This window comes from Carcharodon carcharias, chromosome 21, assembly GCF_017639515.1.
Source record: "Carcharodon carcharias isolate sCarCar2 chromosome 21, sCarCar2.pri, whole genome shotgun sequence".
Lineage (NCBI taxonomy): Eukaryota > Metazoa > Chordata > Chondrichthyes > Lamniformes > Lamnidae > Carcharodon > Carcharodon carcharias.
Genome location: NC_054487.1, coordinates 56,871,675 through 56,891,905, shown reverse-complemented (window position 1 = coordinate 56,891,905; position 20,231 = coordinate 56,871,675). Strand labels below are relative to the sequence as shown.

At 41.8% G+C, this 20,231-nt stretch overlaps 1 protein-coding gene across 14 annotated transcripts in view; it reads right to left on the bottom strand.

The window, feature by feature from the left end:
• Positions 1–17,326: 17,326 nt before the first annotated feature.
• The window catches only part of LOC121293396 (suppressor of tumorigenicity 7 protein homolog), a 209,149-nt gene continuing 206,244 nt past the window's right edge, over positions 17,327–20,231 (bottom strand). For all 14 annotated transcript variants that reach the window (XM_041216443.1, XM_041216442.1, XM_041216446.1 and 11 more), the window contains one exon: positions 17,327–17,680. In XM_041216443.1, the coding sequence (XP_041072377.1) occupies positions 17,631–17,680 (50 nt within the window). In that variant the 3' untranslated portion in view covers positions 17,327–17,630. The remainder of the gene's footprint in view (positions 17,681–20,231) is intronic.

Genomic DNA, 20,231 nt, shown 5'->3' with positions numbered 1-20,231 from the left:
TTTATTCCCTCCCTCCTATTTCTTGGTCTGCTTCTATAATGGTGCTTTAAACAAGTCACTAGCAGCTTGAAATCTAGTTCCAAAACCATGCCAGGTCGAGCAGGTTAACACTTTCATCGATCTTTAGACTGCACTAGTATGCTAGCAGATGCCTTCCTCTGCATGTCGGTGGTCAGATCTGTTCTAGAGCATAAGAACATAAGAAATAATAGCAGGAGTAGGCCATTCGGCCCCTCAAGCTTGCTCCACCATTCAGATGGCTGGTCTAATTGTGACCTTGAAACTCCACTTTCCTGCCCAGTCCCCAATAACCTTTGACTCCATTCTAGATCAAAAATCTGTCTAACTCAGTTTTGAATATATTCAATATGCAGTCTCCACTGTCCTCTGTGGAAGAGAATTCCAAAGGTTAACAACCCTGTGACAGAAGAAGTTCCTCCTCATCTCTGCTTTAAATGGCAGATCACTTATTTTGAAACTGTGCCACCTAGATCTAGATTCCACATGAGGGGAAACATCCTCTCAGCATTCATCTTGTTAAGTTCCCTCAGAATTCTATGGCCAGAATCTTCGGGTCGGCGAGCAGACATAAAATGACGTGCGGTGACGTTGGGCGTGCATCCCAATGTCACCGTGCGTCATTCTGATCCTCAGTTCGGCAGGCACGCAGCTGACTCGGCTGTGCGCCTGCTGAACTGTCAAAGGCCTATTAAGGCCATTTAAAAACTAATTAAAGTGATTAACTGAGCTGCCCATCCAACCTTAAGGTTGGCGGGCAGGCGAAGAGCCCAGGCAGCTTTCACATTTATCATGAACCCTCATCCACGGGCGGGGTGAGGTTTCATGAAGTGTTTATAAATTGAATGAAAGCTTTTATTAAAGTTAATTGACATGTCCCAGCTCATGTGACACTGTCACATAATGGGACATGTCTTTAAAAACTTTTCTTTATTAAAATTTTTAAAAATCAAACTAATCTCCCTGAGGCAACTCTGTGCCTCAGTGAGATTTCTGCATTCTTATGTGCTCATGTGCAAAAGAGCTCAGGCCCCGGCTCAGCATCCTCCCCCCGCCCGCACAGGGGGCGCTCAGCGTTTCCGGGTGCGCGTCACACTGGGCGGGCCTTAATTGGCCCGCCCATGTAAAGTGGCAGCACACAGCCGATCGCGGGCGGCAATCGGCCATGCATCCACCAGCGCTCGTACCTGCCCAACCACCCCCAACGAGGAGAAAATTCTCCCCTATATGTCTCAGTAAGATGATCTCTCATTCTTCTAAACATCAATGCACATGGCCCAAAATTTCCTCATAAGACAACCCCTTCATCCCAGCAATCAACCTAGTGAACTTTCTCTGAGCTGCTTCTGATACAAGTATATCCCTCCTTAAATAAGGAGACCAAAACGGTATTTGGTGCTCCAGGTATGGTCTCGCCAGTGCCCTGTACAGTTATAGCAAGACTTCTCTACTTTTACACTTCAATCCCCTTCTAATAAAGGCCATTGTTTCATTTGCCTTCCTAATTACTTGCTGTACCTGCATGTTAACTTTTTGTGATTCATGAGGATACCCAGATCCCTCTGTATCGCTGCATTCTGCCGTCTCTCTCTATTTAAATAATATTCTGCTTTTGTAATCCTCCCACCAAACCTCACATTTTCCCTACATTGGCCAGAATTTTCACCTTGATGAGCGGGGAGGGGGGCCACCAGCTTGGCAGTGGGCAGGCAGCTGAGCTCCACCACCGAAACGGGGCCTGCCGCCATTTTGAGTGGGCGGGCCAATTAAAGCCCGTCCAGTGCCCTGTCCGACAGGAAGCGCTGTGCACTTCCTGTACGGGGTGGGGGGGGGGAGTTTGCAGGGAATCCCCATCTGTCAAAGTGCGCTGTTTCATGCATGTGCACGAAAAAGTGCACATCTCCCTGAGACTAAGAGCTGTCTCAGGGAGATTATTGACAATATAAAAATCTTTAAAAATAGAAAAATGTTAAAATTATTAACATGTCTCCCTCATGTGACAATGTCACACAAGATGGGACGTGTTAATAAGAAGCACATAAACTTTATTGAATTTTTAAAAAACGGACATGAAACTTCATCCCGCCAGTGGATGAGGTTTCATGTATTTTCAGAAGCCCATTGGGGCTCCTGGCCTGCCCGCCAGCCTTAAGGTTGGATGGGCAGGGACTTTAACAAGCTTAATTAGCCTTAATTGGCCATTGACCCCAGGTTGACAGGCGGACAGCTGATTTCGCTGTCCGCCTGCCTTCCTCAATATTTAAATGGACCGGGATGACATCAGGGGTTCCTACCGATGTCATCCCGCGTCATTTTCCCGTCGGCAAGTGGGCCCCGCCCCCAAATCGCTGACTGGAAAATTCTGCCTATTATTTTCATTCTGCCCATTCCATTTGCCAAATTTCTGCCCACTCACTTAACCTATCAATGTCTCTTTGCAGCCACTTTGGGCTGAATTTTATCAGCTGAGTGGGGACCCCAACCTCGCAGTGAGTCATTGTCAGTCCCGAGACTACACTTGCTGGTAGTGGGGCCTGCTCAGCAATGTTACCACAGACAGCCACCAACTAAGAATGGCTCTCCGTGGTGATGGCCTAGAGGGCCGGCAGATCTGAAGCCTCAGCACTGCCACCAGGAGCAGTGGTTGCTACGAGGAATGCAGAAGACCTCAGAATCACAGGCAGGTAAGTGACAAATTTTCTTTAAATATTCACGGGGCCCAAGGCTGGAAGGGAAACAACTTCAGGGAGGTCACTGGGCCCTGGGTGCTGCCTTCCATGCCCGTGGCCCCTTCTTTGGCCCATGACGCCGTCCCTCTGGGCTGGCACTGGAAGGCCGCCTCCATTTTGCTGCCTCTCCCCCTCACATGACAGGAAGTCACCCTGTTGTTGGCAAAATGCCAACGGCATGGTATTGATTATGGAAATTGGCTGCCCACCCCCTTGGTACGGGCAGCCAGCCTGTATCCGGTCCTCTTGTCAGTAAAATGCTGTGACCGTGGCCCCACTTTGGGAAGCTGATCTAACTCGACTCCCGGCTATTTTACCAGCCCTCCAGCCTCCTGGGAGCCAGAAAATTCAGCCCTTTGTGTCCTACTCACAATTTGCTTTTCTATCTATCTTTTTATCATCAGCAAATCTGGCTACAATATAAAAACAAAAATAAGAATACCTGGAAAAACTCAGCAGGTCTGACAGCATCTGTGGAGAGGAACACAGCTAACGTTTTGAGTCTGTATGACTCTTCAACAGAACTAAGGAAAAATAGAAGAGAGGTGAAGTATAAGCTGGTTTAAGTGGGGGTGGGATAGGTAGAGCTGGATAGAGGGCCAGTGATAGGTGGAGATAACCAAAAGATGTCATAGACAAAAGGACAAAGAGGTGTTGACGGTGGTGATATTAGTTAAGAAATGTGCTAATAGGTGACATTAAGGGTAGAAAGCAGGACGAGCAAGGTACAGATAGCCCTAGTGGAGGTGGGTGGGGGGGAAGGGATCGAAATAGGCTAAAAGGTAGAGATAAAACAATGGATGGAAATACATTTAAAAATAATGGAAAAAGGTGGAAAAAGAAAAATACATATGAATTATTGCAAAAAGGGGGGATCAAAAAGGAGGTGGGGATGGAGGAGAGAGTTCATGATCTAAAGTTGTTGAACTCAATATTCAGTCCGGAAGGCTGTAAAGTGCCTAGTCGGAAGATGAGGTGCTGTTCCTCCAGTTTGCGTAGAGCTTTACTGGAACAATGCAGCAGGCCAAGGATGGACATCTGAGAATGAGAGCAGGGTGGTGTGTTGAAATGGCAAGCGACAGGGAGGTCAGGGTCATGCTTGTGGACAGACCAAAGGTGTTCCACAAAGCAGTCACCCAGTCTGCATTTGGTCTCTCCAATGTAGAGGAAATTGCATTAGGAGCAGCAAATGCAGTAGACTAAATTGAGGGAAGTGCAAGTGAAATGCTGCTTCACTTAAAAGGAGTGTTTGGGCCCTTGGACAGTGAGAAGGGGGGAAGTAAAGGGGCAGGTGTTGCACCTTCTGCGGTTGCATGGGAAGGTGCCATGGGAGGGGGTTGAGGTGTAGGCGGTGATGGAGGGGTGGACCAGGGTGTCCGGGAGGGAACGATCCCTGCAGAATGCCACCAGGGGGGTGAAGGGAAGGTGTGTTTGGTGGTGGCATCATGCTGTAGTTGGCGGAAATGGCGGAGGATGATCCTTTGAATGTGGAGGCTGGTGGGGTGATAAGTGAGGACAAGGGGGATCCTATCATGTTTTTGGGAGGGAGAGGAAGGTGTGAGGGCGGATGCGCAGGAGATGGGCTGGACACGGTTGAGGGCCCTGTCAACCACCGTGGGTGGAAAACTTCAGTTAAGGAAGAAGGAAGACATGTCAGAGGAACTGTTTTTGAAAGTGGCATCATCAGAACAGATGCAACGGAGGTGAAGGAACTGAGAGAATGGGATGGAGTCCTTACCGGAAGCTGGGTGTGAGGAGCTGTAGTCGAGGTAGCTGTGGGAGTCGGTAGGCTTGTAATGGATATTGGTGGACAGTCTATCACCAGAAATTGAGACAGTGAGGTCAAGGAAGGGAAGGGAAGTGTCAGAGATGGGCCACGTGAAAATGATGGAGGGGTGGAAATTGGAAGCAAAATTAATACATTTTTCCAGGTCCAGACGAGAGCATGAAGCAGCACCAAAGCAGTCATCGATGTACTGGAGAAAGAGTTGTGGGAGGGGGCCAGAGTAGGATTGGAACAAGGAATGTTCCACATACCCCTTAAAGAGACAGGAATAGCTGGGGCCCATGCGGATACCTATAGCCACACCTTTTATTTGGAGGAAGCGAGAGGAGGTTAAGGAGAAATTGTTCAGTGAGAGAACAAAGTCAGCCAGATGGAGGAGAGTAGTGGTGGATGGGGATTGTTCCGGCCTCTGTTCGAGGAAGAAGCGGAGAGCCCTCAGGCCATCTTGATGGGGGATGGAGGTGTAGAGGGATTGGACATCCATGGTGAACAATACAATACACTCTGGCTACAAAACACTCTGTTCCTTTATTGATGTCATTAATATGGATTGTAAATACTTGAGGCACTAGCACCCTGTTGCACAACATTAATTACAGTTTGCCAACCTGAAAACAAAAATGACACATTTATCCTGACTGTTTCTAGTTAGGCAACCCTCTATTCATGACAATATATTATCTCCAACTACATGAGCTTAAATATTGTGTATCAACCTTTTATGTGGCATCTTATCAAATGCCTTTTGGAAATAAAATGTAATACATCTACTGGCTCCCCTTTATCCACACTGCTTGTTACATCCTCAAAGAATTCCGATAAATTTGTCAAACATGATTTCCCTTTCATAAAACCATGCTGCACTGCCTGATTTGTATTTTGATTTTCTAAATGTCCTGCTCATCATGTTATCTGTGCTCTGCCCAAAGGCGGATCCTTGGCTCATTGTCTGTGGACACTTCATCCTGAATCATTTTCTTGGCAGTTTTTGTCAGTGGTGATTTACCATCGCCTTCCATTCTTTGGGGCAGGGTGAGGAGACAGACCCGAATCTACCTCAGCGGGAACAGGAAATGAACCCTGTTGGCATTATTCTGAACCACATGATAGCCAACTGTGCTAACCTGCCCCCTTAAAAAGTCCTGCTACTACTTACTTAATAATAGATTCTAGCATGTTCCCAATGACATATGTTAAACTAACTGGCCTATAGTTTCCTGCTTTTTTTGTCTCTTCTTTTTTGAATAGAGGTGTTACATTTGTGGTTTTCTGATCCCTTGGGAACTTTCCAGGACCTATCAAATTTTGGAAGATTACAACCAATGCATCCACTTCTTTTAAGTGCCTCAAATGTAGGCCATCAATTCTGAGGGTCTTGTCAGCCTTTAGTCCCATTAGTTTTCCTAGTACTTTTTCTCTAGTGATAATGATATTTTTGAGTTGCTCCCTCCCTCTCTTTTCCCCTTAATATTCTATTATTCCTGGAATGCTTTTTTGTGTCTTCTACTGTGAATACATGTTCAAAGTCTCTGTCATTTCCTTGTTTCCCATTATTAATTCCCCAGTCTCATTCGCTAAGGGACCAACATTTACTTTAGCTACTCTCTTCCTTTTTATATACTTGTAGAAAGTGTTACTGTCTGTTTTTTTATATTTCTTCTAGTTTAATAATATTCTAATTTCTCACTCTTTTTTTTAGTCATCCTTTACTGGTTTGTAAAATGTTCCCAATCTGCTGGCCTATCACTAATCTTTGCAACATTGTACATCTTTTCTTTCAATTTGGTACCATCCTTAACTTCCTTAGCCGGAGATGGTGCATCCTTCCCGTAGAGGCTTGCATTCTCATTGGAATATATCTTTGTTGTAAGTTATGATATATCTCCTTAAATGTCTGACACTGCTTATCTACAGCCTTAACTTATAACCTATTTTCCCAGTCCACTATAACTAACTGCGTCTTCATACCTTTGTTATTGCCTTTACTTAAGTTTAAGAAACTAGTTTCAGACCGAAGTTTTTTACCCTCAAACTGAATGTGAGATCCTATCTTGTTCTGATCAATCTTGCCTAGATGATCCTTTATTATGAGATCATTAATTATTCATGTCTCGTTATACATTACCAGGTCTAAAATATCCTGTTCTCTGGTTGGTCTGAGAGCATATTCTTCTAGGAAACTGTCCTGAATACACTTTATGAACTTATCATCAAGGTCATCTTTGCCAATTTGATTATCCAATCTGCAAGATTAAAATCACTCACAATTATTGTAGTACCTTTCTTACAAGCCCTCAATACACCTTAATGTATACTCTGTCCTAAAGTGCTAGGGGGCGTGTAAACTACTCCCACAAGTGGCTTCTTTCCCTTGCTATTTCTCATCTATTCCTTTACGTCTTAGTGAAATTCAGGAGCTGAATGTTTTGTGGATGCTTGGACTGACATTGCTTCCCAGGCATACTTCAAGCAGTGCTCAGAATATTTCTACTAAATTGTTAGTTAGCTAATCACTAACCATTTTATTTTGTGAAAATATAATTTTTTGACCCTTTTCATTGAAGAATTTGCAAAGAATATGTTATTTTTGATCATTTTTCAGGCCTTTTCCCTCAATTCTGGAAAACATAATACCATTTCAAAATAGTTGTGCAGTATGTACATTTGCATTGAAAGATAGTGGTGCCTATTGTCTACCCACAAGCTTGTTGCTAAAATGCATACATGTAGATAATGCTTATTAATGACATGATTATAATACCATGTGTAAAATTGTGAATGTGCAGTTATTATGAAGGTATTTTTGAATTGTTTTTCTAGCAGTGAACCTTCTCCCATGTACGTGTGCAACCTAACAATGTTAAAAATGCATTGTTGACTTGTGTCTCTGGAACTGAAATAAAATGGTAGATTATATGCCAAATGCTTCCTTTATATTTTGCCTCATAGTCAGGAGCAAAACCACCTCTCAAAATAAGTTTGGGCCTCTAGAGGCATGGATACTTACTCATTTATACTGCAATAATCATTCCAAATGTAGGGTTGTAGAAAATCATTAGAAGATCTTTAGGAGGTTCAAGTTGATGATCACTTGTCTGCTAATTATGAGGCAAATTATTACAATATTTTCATCATGGTCATTCCCAAACCTTTTGGAGAATTGTGCCCGTTTATCCTTTGGTTAACCCATAATTGAATATTAATTCTCCTCGCATCCAGAGTCCATACTCAGTGGCAATCTCCAGTTGCTTCACTTGCAATATTTTGTACATAATCAAAATACTCTGGATACTGGAAATCTGAAATAAAAAGAGAAAACGCTGGAAATACTCATCGACTGTAATGTTGGCCAGAATTCTGCAAACATGGCAGGAGTGCCGCTGCTGTAGCGAGCCAGCTGCAGGACCTGTGGCCCGATCTTGCCAGCAGCAGCCAATTAAATTGCTACTACCAGGGCTGCCCAAGTATTAACTGGGATAGTTTTAGTGTGCAAGGTAGGGAGAGAACAAAATTTTTAAGTTGCAATTAGGAGAATTTTTTTAGCCAGTACATAGAAAGCCCAACAAGGGAAGGAGCAGTTCTGGGCCTAATATTCGGAAATGAGCCCAGGCAGGTGGAAGGCGTATCAGTAGGGGAGCATTTTGGAGATAGTGACCATAAGTCAGTTAAATCTATGATAGTTGTGGAAAAGGATAAGGTTGGGCTGGGAATAAAAGTTCTAAACTGGGAAAAGGCTATTTTTACTAAGATGAGATGTGATTCAGCCCAGGTGGACTGGGAGCAACTACTTACAGATAAACAGTGTCAGAGCAGTGGGAGGCATTCAAGGAGGAAACAGCAAGAGTACAGGGCAAATATGTTCCTGTAAAGACAACAGGGGGGACCAAGTCTGGAGAACCCTGGATGTCAAGGAACATAAAGGTTAGGATTAAGAAAAAAAGAGAAGCTTATGACACATACTGAGGGCTCAATATGGCAGAGTCCCTAGGAGAGTATAAATAGCGCAGAGGGGAACTTAAGGAGGAAATTAGGAAAGCTAAGAGAGTGCATGAGAAAGCATTGGTGGGTAGAATAAAGGAAAACCCTAAGGAGTTAAAAAAAATATATAAAGAGCAAGAGAATAACTAGGGAAAGAGTAGGGCCAATTAGGGACCAAAGAGGTAATCTGTGTGTGGACCCGGAAGATGTGGGTGCAGTCCTCAATTAATCCTTTGCATCGGTCTTCACAATGGAAAAGGATGACATAGGTATAGACATCAGGGTAGAGGACTGTGAAGTATTAGAGGAAATTAAGATGGAGAGGAGGTACTAGCGGGTTTAGTGGCCTTAAAAGTGAATAAATCCGCGGGCCTGGATGAAATGTATCCCAGGCTGTTGAAGGAGGCAAGGGAAGAGAATTCAAGGGCCTTGGCAGTAATTTTCAAATCCTCTCTGGCCATAGGTGAGGTGCCAGAGGACTGGAGGACTGCTAATGTTGTCTCATTATTAAAAAAGGGAGGAAGGGATAGACCAGGAAATTACAGGCCAGTCAGTCTAACCTCGGTGGTGGGGAGAAAGAATTCTGACGGATAGAATTTATCTGCACTCAGAGAGACATGGATTAATCAGGGATTGTTGGCATGGATTTGTTCAGGGAAGGTCGTGTTTGACAAATTTGATTGAATTTTTTGAGGAGGTAACCATGAGTGTCGATGAGGGTTATTTGATGTGGTCTACATGGACTTTTGCAAAGCTTTTGATAAGGTCCCTCATAGCAGACTGGTCAAGAAAGTAAACTCATGGGACCCAAGGCAAAATGACACATTGGATCCAAAATTGGCTGAGAGGCAGGAAGCAGAGGGCAATGGTAGACAGATGTTTCTGTGACTGGAAGTCTGTTTCCAGTGGGGTTCCACAGGGCTAGTGCTGGGGCCCTTATTTGTGGTGCACGTAAATTATTTGGACTTAAATGTTGAGGGTACGATCAAAAAGTTTGCAGATGACATGAAAATTGGTAGGGTGGTAAATAGTGGGGAGGATAGCTGTAAACTGCAGGAGGATATCAATGGACTGGTCAGGTGGCAGAGCAGTGGCAAATGGAATTCAAACAGAAAAGTGTGAAATAATGCACTTGGGGAGGGCTAACAAGGCAAGGGATTACACTATGAATGGTAGGACCCTGGAAGATGCTGAAGATCAGACCTTGGTGTGCATATCCACAGACCCTTGAAGGTAGCAGGGCAGGTAGATAAGGTGGTTAAGAAGGCATATAGGATACTTGCCTTTATTAGCTGAGGTGTAGAATACAAGGGCACGGGGGCTTATGCTGGAACTGTATAAAATGCTGGTTAGACCACAACAGAATACTGCGTGCGGTTCTGGTCACCACATTGTAGGAAGGAAGTGATTGCACTGGAGAGAGTGCAGAGGAGATTTACCAGGATGCTGCCTGGGCTGGAGGCTCTGAGCTATGAGGAAAAGTTGGATAGACTGGGGTTGTTTTCCTTGGAGCAGCAATGGTTGAGAGGGGATCTGATAGAGGTGTATAAGATTATGAAGGGCATAGAAAGGGTGGATAGGAAGGCATTTTTCCATTAGTAGAGGGGCAATAGCCAGGGGGCATAGATTTCAGGTAAGAGGTAAAAGGCTATGAGGGGAGTTAAGGACAAACTTTTGCACCCGGGGTAGTGGGAGTCTGGAAGTCACTGCCTGAAAGGTTGGTTGAGTCAGAAACTCTCGTAACATTTAAGAAGTATTTAGATATTCACTTGCGTTGCCATAGCCTCCAGGGCTATGGGTCAAGCGCTGGAAAATGAGTGTCGTCAGGTCTTTGTTGACTGTTGTGGACATGATGGGCTGAATGGCCTCCTTCTGTGCTGTAGATGTCTATGAGTCTATGAGAATCTGAGGGCTGGCAACTCAGCAGCGCCATTGCAAGGTGCGGCCATTGCTGCAGCTGCACTTGGAGGATGAGGGCTCATTGAAGTGGGGGCTGGGGTCACCAGGGTCAGGTAGGCAGGCCCCAATGAGATGGAAGGCTCACTAATGAACAGTGCCATTGTAAAGGGGGTCCTTCCATGGGCAAAAGAGTGCCCAAAAAGGAGGTTCCACCCCTCCCCTGGGTCCACTGGGAGACCACCATGGTTTACCCTGCAGTTTCTCCACATGGTGGCAGGCTCTCCAGCTGCTTGTAAAATGCCAGTGGAGGCAAAAAGAGGTCCAATCAATAATAGCTTCATGGTCACAATTACTGAGACTAGCTTGTAATTCTGCCAACTGCTATAATGGGATTTGAACGCTTGTTCCCAGGCAATGAGCCTGGATCTTTAGATTACTAGTCCAACAACATTACTACTACACTACCATCTGCCATGGGATAATTGTAGTGGAAACCTCATCTGTCCATACAGAAGCCAGTTTAACAGGAAACAATTAAGATCATGTGGAGAGCGAGATAATCTTGAAAATTAACGCATTATCAAAGATACTTATGGTAAGAATAGGTCTAATTTTCCCTAATTCTTTTAATACTAGTTTAAAGTTATCTTAAATATTATTAATCAACAGAAATTGTAATATAAATGGTGCTATCAGTGTAGATGTCTGTCTGTGGAAAAAATAAGGGGGCTAGAAAATCAATGCATGCACAGAAACCCACATTATTTTTGTGCAGGCTGGAAGAGCATTCTTGCCTCCAATATAAGCCAATTCTATCTTTGTGTGCAAGTTATCTGGTGCTGTATATTTCTGGAGAACATGCTTCAGTTTAAACTTTAAAATAAGATTGTGATCAGCAAGTGGTCTGGTTCACTTTATCCCTCACCAGTTATTGTAGTTTGGGTTTTCTCCTAACACGGTTTACGTAAGCAGTTGAGTTTCCTAGAACTGGAAGTTGTTCCTTCCTGTGTGCAGTGAATAGGTTATCATACAATGACTAACAATTACTCTTTAAATATTGTATTGAAGATTACCTGGGAAGCCAATCATGTCTCCTATCTTTTCAGAAAGGTTTAAAATACCATAATGTCAAATGATTATGTTCAGATGCATCTAGCAATCAGAATTACTAAAGCACCATCTCTAAAATGCACGCAATAAACTATAAGATTTGTATATGAAAATAACATTCATTAACTTGCTGTTGCAATGACATACAACAGCAATATAATTCTTAGCTTTATTTCAAAATTCCACTTCAAAAGTGAAATAAAGTTAAATATAAATATTAAAAAACCTTGCATGTCACAGATGTCAATGTTGAGTTGTTAACTATTTTCTTCCAAAGCATAATCCCTGATGGCTGAGCCATTAGAGATAATATAGATTTTCCTCTTGTCTCGCACAAGAATGATGATTGACAGGATATGGGTGGGCTGAAATGGAAATGGTCCATTTATACTCAATTTTCCTAGATTAGTCCTAGGTGTAAGAAGTACATTCCTGTGTAAAGTGGAAGAATAGGGGAGCAGATGTGAAAAGAGAGAGGTCACAGAAGAGAAGTAAGATGTAGGGAAGAGAAGGAAAGTCTACAATTGCAGGAACCAGAGAAACAGACTTGATAAAGGATTAAAAAAAATAATGTTATACACCCGCATGTTTGAAAAACAAGCTTAGCTTGTTTGCTTTGGACTATCATCTCCACTGTACATTAAAATTTATACTTTGCCTTTTTGGAACATGAAAATAATGGCACATTCTGGACTTATCAGTACTTTGTGTAAACACAGCAACATGATGTCAACTTGATTCCTGCACACCTATTAAAGAGAAGGCAAGAATGATGTATTTCCTACTAATGTACCTTCCTTACTTCAGATTTACCAGGAGTTAGTTCGCACTGCCGTAACTGTTGCAGTTTTCATGGTTCAAAAAATAAGTGATGAGATGCATTATACGTGATATAATCATCATCAGGATTTGAACTTCACTACTGCCTGACTGTAAAGGGGGAAGTTAAAGTTACTGTTCATTTAATTATTCTGTCCTAGTGGTCTACAACGGTCATTCCTTCCACTGTAACTCATACACTAATTATCAGGATAATGATAATACATTGAGTTTTATATAATCTTTATCTGCACTGGAATCTAATTCCTACATTTATAAATATCAAGTTTACCATGCTTTTAGCAATCTAGTTTTTTGTCGATCCACATGCTTTAATTAATATAAGATATTCTTCATTTCTGATCTCATCTGCAAATCCATAGCACAGTACCTTCGAGCTGTAACCCTGGTGCTTAAGTTTATTCAACTATGTATTTTATATTTCCACAATAATGTTCGATAAATGTTGAATATTGAAACTTAAAATGCCATAGGTTTTTTTTAAGACTTTAGAAATTAAAAGAAGTTTGTCACACAAGGTCCAAAAGTATTATCTTGTGAGGCAACTTATGTTAAACCTCACCTGATTTGGGGCAATTTCAGAGCCATCCACTTTTTAAATATGAGGGAGAGCATCAACTCGTGGAGTTTTTGGGTAGAGAAAAAAGGATGGCTGGCGCCATTCACCAGAAAATACTTTTCATCGGCAGGTCTGGTGATAACCACTGCAAGAGAAAAACTTGTGTCTTTTGTCATTTCAAGTTGGGGATAAGGCTTTTTGCTTTATAATATAAATATCTAACATCATTCTTTTAAAGTTTAAAGTCTGATCTTGTTTTTGGGGAAAAAATGTTTTTTGCAGCCGATATGCTAACACACAGTTTTGCATGATGGATTTAGAGAGATTAATTTACAGTTTAAGTTGCGTAACCATACATTAAAAAAAAACCTCAACTGTTGGTATTGAAAGACCCGATAGTTGTCTGACTCGATGTTGGGCCCAGGTTAAGTTGCTTTGTTTTAATTTTGAATTTTAACTCAACTCTGTGGGTCCGCAGAGCCGCTCCTGCGCTTCTTGTCCACGGAGGCTTTCTGCCTAGAGGAGCCTCTAACATGGTTTTGCCGCTGGCGTCAGGCAGGCTCGCTCCTGCCTCCTGGCCAAAGAAGCCATACATAACGGCGTGAGAGCGGCGCCTTTCGGGAGCCGAAATCCATTCGGCTGTAGGGTTCCCAACTCCGCGCTGGAAACTTGGCTGGCCTCCTTTATTTCTTCGGGGGACAGTTAGCCACTGAAGCACTTACCTTCAAGATCAGGGAGTAATTATGGAGAACTTTCTCTTGAGGTAAATTGTTAGGTACACTCCATGACAGGGTAGATTGGAGAGTAGGCTTGGTGAGCCGAAACCTTTCTCATTAAATGTTTGTTTATGTTCTTCCAAAAAAAAGTGAATGGCTGTGTTTTTTTTATGAAGACTTGAATCGTTAATGATGTTTAATTTTTGCACACTACCCCTTCAGATTTACCGCAGTCTTCGGTACTTATTGCGTTCTGATATATCATTATTCACTGGGTGGCTGCTTTGAGCTGAAATATTTTGCTTTGTGAGGATTTATAAAAACTTATCTATTTTATGACTGCTTTCCTAAACTACGGATAGTGGTTGAGAATCCGTGAAAAATAAATCACTGTTCCCAGCGTTCTATGAATGGGTCTAATTTTCCCTAATTATTTTAATACTAATTTAAAGTTACCTTAAATATTATTAATCAACAGAAAATGGCAATATAAATGGTACTATCAGTGTAGACGTCTGTCTGTGGAGGAAGTCTGGGGTCTAGAAAATCAATGCACGCACAGAAACCAACATTATTTTTTGTGCTGGCTGGAAGAGCTCATTCTTGCCCCCAAAATAAGCCAATTCTACCATTCTGTCCAAGTCATCTGGTGCTGTTTATTTCTGGGGAACACGCTTCAGCTTAAACTTTAAAATAAGGTTGTGGTCAGCAAGTGTTGGTGACACGCACTAATTTCCTTTCCCTCCCTGCTGTGTACCACCTAGTTTTCAGACAAAACCTCCTGCTTTAATCGATTGTTGGTGGAGATCGAATTTCCGTCTGGTAACATAATCACTTGTTGATCAAGTCATTGCCCAGAATGAGCTTCCTGGCTGTAAATCAAAGCAGAGACTTCTGATCTTTACATAAAGGTAAAGGCAAAGCTTTGCATTCTTTACACAAAAAATGCATATTTAACTGGTTTTGACTCGTATTGAGGGTGCATCTCTGTTTTAAGCTCTGTGAGATCCAGGGTTCCCTTCCTTTTGAGTAACGGTGGATGAGTGGAACGCCCCGCAATAATTCATCCTCAATATTAACTGAAATGATTAAGCAATGGTTTTTGAGCACTGTAGTTCAAAACAAAAATACAAACATCGATGGTTGGCTAAGCTAGTAGAAACACGCCATTGACAGCTTTGCAAAAGAATTGAATGAGTGGATCTGCTTTCGAGTCATTTCCACTGCGTCTTCTGAAAGTCAGTGTGATCACACTGCGAGGAGGGTCCATCAGTTACAGTTGAAAGATTTATGTCCACCTGAATAAACACTTACCCCAAATTCTTCCTCCCTTTCTCCGCTACTCAGTTTTGGGATTTTTTTCAACTGAAACATTTTGAACTGGGGAAAGTTAAACTTTGCCAATTGTTCAGGGAGACTGAAAAAGTAAAGGATGGTTAGGTAATCACACAATTCGCCCCACGAATGGTTCATTTCCATCGTAGGTACGAGACCCATTCAGTGCCACGGGAGTGAAAATGGGTTTACTGCCCAGGCAGTCCAGCAGAAACTACTGATGAAGAGTCTTACGGACTCGAAACGTTAACTCTAGTCTTCCTTTCCACAGATGCTGTCAGACCCGCTGGGTTTTTCCAGCAATTTTTGTTTTTTTTTGCAGCAGGAACTACAATTAGGCTTACATAAAATATTCCTTGAAATTGTAGCCCTTACACGGGTAAGCAGTTTAATCGTAAAATCAGGCTGGGAACCAGTTGGGCTTGGTTTTGAGACAATTTCAGTAACGCCACAACAATCTCGAATTCTGTTTAAATTAAGCCGAAGAATCGCTGATGAAATCATCCTTAAAAGCGAAAATTAAAAGCCATTTAGGGATGGTCAGCTCATTTCCTGAAACATGTCACATACCCTTTCCAGTATAAATGTTTTTTTAAAATATATTTTATCTGACAGTTTTAGGAAGTAAACATGCAACTCAGCCAGAGAAATGCTAAGTGCTTGTTTCCCCTGGCTGGAGAATCCAGAACTAAGGAGGCACAGTCTCGGGATAGGGGGGAACCATCATTTAAAACTGAGATGAGGAGGAATTTCTTCACTGAAGTGAATCTTTGGAATTCTCCATCCCTGATGGCTGTTCAGTGGTTGAGTATATTCAAGGCTGAGATGGGTAGACTTTTGGACTTCAGGAGAATCCAGGAATATAGGGATTGGGCAGGAAAGTTGAATTGGGGTCAAAGATCAGCCATGATCCTATTAAATCATGACTCAAACTGGAGGGGTTCACTGCTGCTCCTATTTATGGTTTTATGTTCTTAGTTTTTCTTTGAATCCACAATACTTTGCAGCAATTTATGATTCTGAAATGTGCCTGTATTGTATAGAAAAACCCACTAAAACCTCTTATGCAACCTGCAAAATCTGGTAAATTATTTGACAAAGGCACCAGTTTGATAAAGATTGAAAGACTCAGTAGATTCTGGACCCACACCACTGGCCTAAAACAATGGTTGGCCGAGTTGTGTTAACTTGACAGCGACATCCAGGGTTTTATGCTTCACAACATCTTCCCTTCTTCAGCACCAATGCATGACAAAAAGCCGGCACAACGAATTTCTGTGCTGGGTTTTACTGACAAAACTGTCATAGCAATGATGTTAGGAGATCTTAACTCCTGTTCCTACACTCAATATGGTTTATCCTCTATGAACTCCCACAACCAACACTACTGAACTAAATATTAATACCCAATTTCTTAGACGCATGCATAGCAAGGACACGCTACAGATTATTACGTTTTCAAAAATTAAAAGTAAATTTAGTCATATTATCATGAAGTACAATTTTAAAATGTTTTTATTATAAATCTTAGCTTCAGCTCTCAGCCACTAATAATGTTTTAATGATGGCCAGTCATAATGCTTACCTCACAGATCTGACTTTCAGATGGGACCCCGTACTAGGCCATTCTTTCGGTAATCTACCAAACTAATAAGAAAAAGTAACAAGACAAAGATTTGTCATGTGGCTCAGGGTGGGAGTCATTGATTTCAGCTGTGCTATGAGAAGCGATTGAACTGTTTCCCATTGGAATGAAGAAAATAATTGAAGACTTGGGGCAAGGCACTTCGATTCACTCTTCATGCCTTCTAGTAACCTGATCAAAAGTGTCATCCTGATAGAACAAGTGGCATAATGCATTAGTGCACTCAGATTGCTTGTATATCAGCTGTTAAAAATTGGTGACACTTTGGTATTTAACCTGTTTCTAGTCATCAAGGCTCCACAAAACAAATCTCTCCTTAATTTCTACAAAACGCAGTCTTAGAGAGATCATTCAGAACACTGGTGTGGTAAATCTTAGTTCTGTGAGTACGGACAGTGTGATGAGACTGGGATTAAGGCACAGTAGAGAGTTTCACTTTGCATTTGGCCGTGGCGATAGTTGACACTAAAAACGAAGTGTTCCCATCCTCCCTCCCCAGCATTCGTATCTCACTATGCTCCAAAATATAACCTCCTCCAAGAGATTAGTTCATTATAAAAACTGGAATTGGCAGAGCTCAGGAATGACTGTCCTTCCCATTGAGTAGGAAATGGTATGTTGCCTGTGGGAGGGGAGAAAGTACAATAAAAAAAATGGGAAAAAAAGAGGAAGAAAAATCCAATGGTAAAGAAACGTTCCATTCCACTTGTATTACACAAAATTTAAACTTTATTTTTGGGACCTTTTTTGTTCATTTTTGTAGAATTTTGCTAACGGCAAAATAATAAAATAAAACAACAACAACTTTGTTTGGTACAACAGAAAACATGTTCACATAAGAACAAAACATAGCATATAGAGTCTTAAAGTCACAGATTTCCATCCTTTTTTCATGCTGTTTTGCACTCTGCAAGATGTGAGCTTGGCACAGGTGTCATGGTAAGTCAGTCTATTACAGCTCCTTTCTTCTCAGATCCGTGTCAATTGATGCCACAGGCTAGAAGGTAAAATGCTTTCAACCTTTTCCATCACAAAATTTAATGGAGCAAACAGTGTACTGAGAAACTGTGGGGAAAAAATAATGGAAAAAAAAACTCACTTAAGGAGAGAATTTAGAATTTAGTGCAGTAAACTACAGATACAGAAATTCAACCTGAGAGACATTGATTTAAAAGGATATTTTGGTAACTACTCATTCAATTAATTACAGATTGCTTCAACACACATACAAAAGTTAAGAGCTTTTACAGACTTTTCTTTGGAGCAACTAAGTGCAATCTGTGCCCACGTTTCATTCCTTAGAAAGCATTGCAGTTCTATGTACAATATTTCAATAGGACTCAGGTCGCAATGTCACATTTAATGACATTCTGTCTTTGGTGCAATACCGAGACAGTTGTCAGCATCAAATTTTGGATGAGGTCGCACTAATGGAAGAAGGGCATAGAGTTCTCTTGGTATCTGGGCCAACAGTTCTCCATAAAGCAACATCGCCAAAATAAATGAACTGGTCCCTCATTTAATTTGCTGTTTACATGACCTTGCTGGGCACAAAGAGGCTTTTCATTTACCTTCAAAAGCAAGAATGATGGCACTTCAGGTATCAACTGGATGTGAAGTGCTTCAGGATGTCCGAGGATGTGATAGGCTCCTACTTAAATGCAAATTTTTTTTTTTCCCTTCATCTGATGCAGTAATGGTTAATCGCTGTAAGATTTAGCCATGTTTGTGGCACCTCCTCAGTGCAACCAGTCAATAGATCATACTATTTCAGGTCACAAGATCACATTCAGAAATTCACTGATTAGTCAAGGGATCAGTTTGCTGCAGTTAATTAGTAATTAATAGCACTTTACTTCTTGTTCTATAGTGACATTAGATTTGAATGCTAATTCTGTTGAATCCAACTATTGATTGGGAAACTAATGTCTAAATTTTGTATCTCCAACAAAACTCCAAGCATGTCCAGACCCACCAGACCTTGGCTGAGATCCACTCCCACTGGGAAAAACACTGAAGAAATACAAAGTGTAAAAATTAAGGAAAAAGTGCAGTGCGAGTAGAACTAGCATGTGTGAGAGGGTACACTCATACTGTATTTGCAGATGTGATCTTTTAAATATAACAAAACCTCAAAAGCGCAATTGTTCTTCCTCCCCACTGTACACAAATCAGACAGTTATCTCTCATTCCCATGCTTTGGCTTACCCCGGGAGCAGGAGTACCCCTTGAAATGGGCATATTGGGGGTGTAAACACAGCCACTGCTGCAGGCTTCACAGAGCTGCTGCTGTGGCGACAGCTGCTCCCCAGGAGCTGCTGTCCGTAATCAACCAAATGGCCTCCAGCCCCACGGATCCTCCTTACAGGTCCAGAAATATAAAAACTTTCCCAAGGGGGCAGAACACATCCTCGGAGGCCCGTTTTCACCTGGTCTTCTGTGTTTGGCCCTGCCAGACAGAAACCCAGGAAAATGACAGGGGATGTAGTCTGCCGTCAATCTCACATGATCGATCTTCGATTTAAATGTTCCCATCTGTTTTTGATGGAAACATTTCACCCACAGCCAGGCATACTGCTGGAAATGTGTATCAAGTGCAAAAGAGTAAGAGAACCGGCTTAATGGCTCTTTACACTTTATTCTCTGCTTTGCACTGCGCCTGCATAAAGCAGAGGAAAATTGGCTCCGCATTTTTCCACTGAATTCTGTTCAGAATATCAGAGTAGGGTGGATGGGAGCAAGCCAAGCAGGTATCAGATTTGTGCGCAAATTCTAGCAAATGAAACACCCATTGAGGCACTAAAGTGGGAATTAGGTATTATGGAGTAAAATGCCTGATCTTATTCAAAGCAACTGTCGTTTCCTCGCATGACATGTAGTCTGGAAAGCTCCACATCTTTCAGATAACATTCAAGAATACAAGACTAGCAGATAATTATTGTACCAACAGTTTTACTGCTTTATCTGGCCGTGGGCAACATTGACATTCACTCCACTGCTGCTCTGTACAGCTAAACACACCCATTTTAAAAACAGATGCTAAATGACACACTGTGCCAGCATCATTTTTTATAATGCACTTTACAGAAGACAGCAAACTTAGCATAATTAAATGTAAAAGGTTGTCAAGGATTTGCTTTTAATGATGAGGATAGATGAAGGAAGGGCTTTTAATCTTAACACCAAATCCACACATGACAGCAATGAGAATACTTCAAAAGAGATCATCATCTGTAAAGCACTTTGAGGCATCCTAAGACTGGGAATGGCACGGCAGAAATGTAAGTATCATGACTGCACATTTCAGTTGGCACATAATATTACAGTAATAATTGTGGAAATAACTCTTGTGCCCAAGAAATTGATCCAGCACACATTGCCAAAACACTGAGTATCTGCTAAGTCAAAACTAAATCATTCTTAAGTTCCTAAAAAAAACATTTCATCCCTGTTCACAAGTAACTGGGCCCAGAATGGTGACACTTCAAATATGATCATCTTTATTTTCTACATCTCAATTGACTTATGCACAACAACACTGCATGGCTTTGTAAACCAATCCCTTGGATACATCTTGTATACTGAGACTTTGTCTTTTAGGAATAAGTTCAAACAA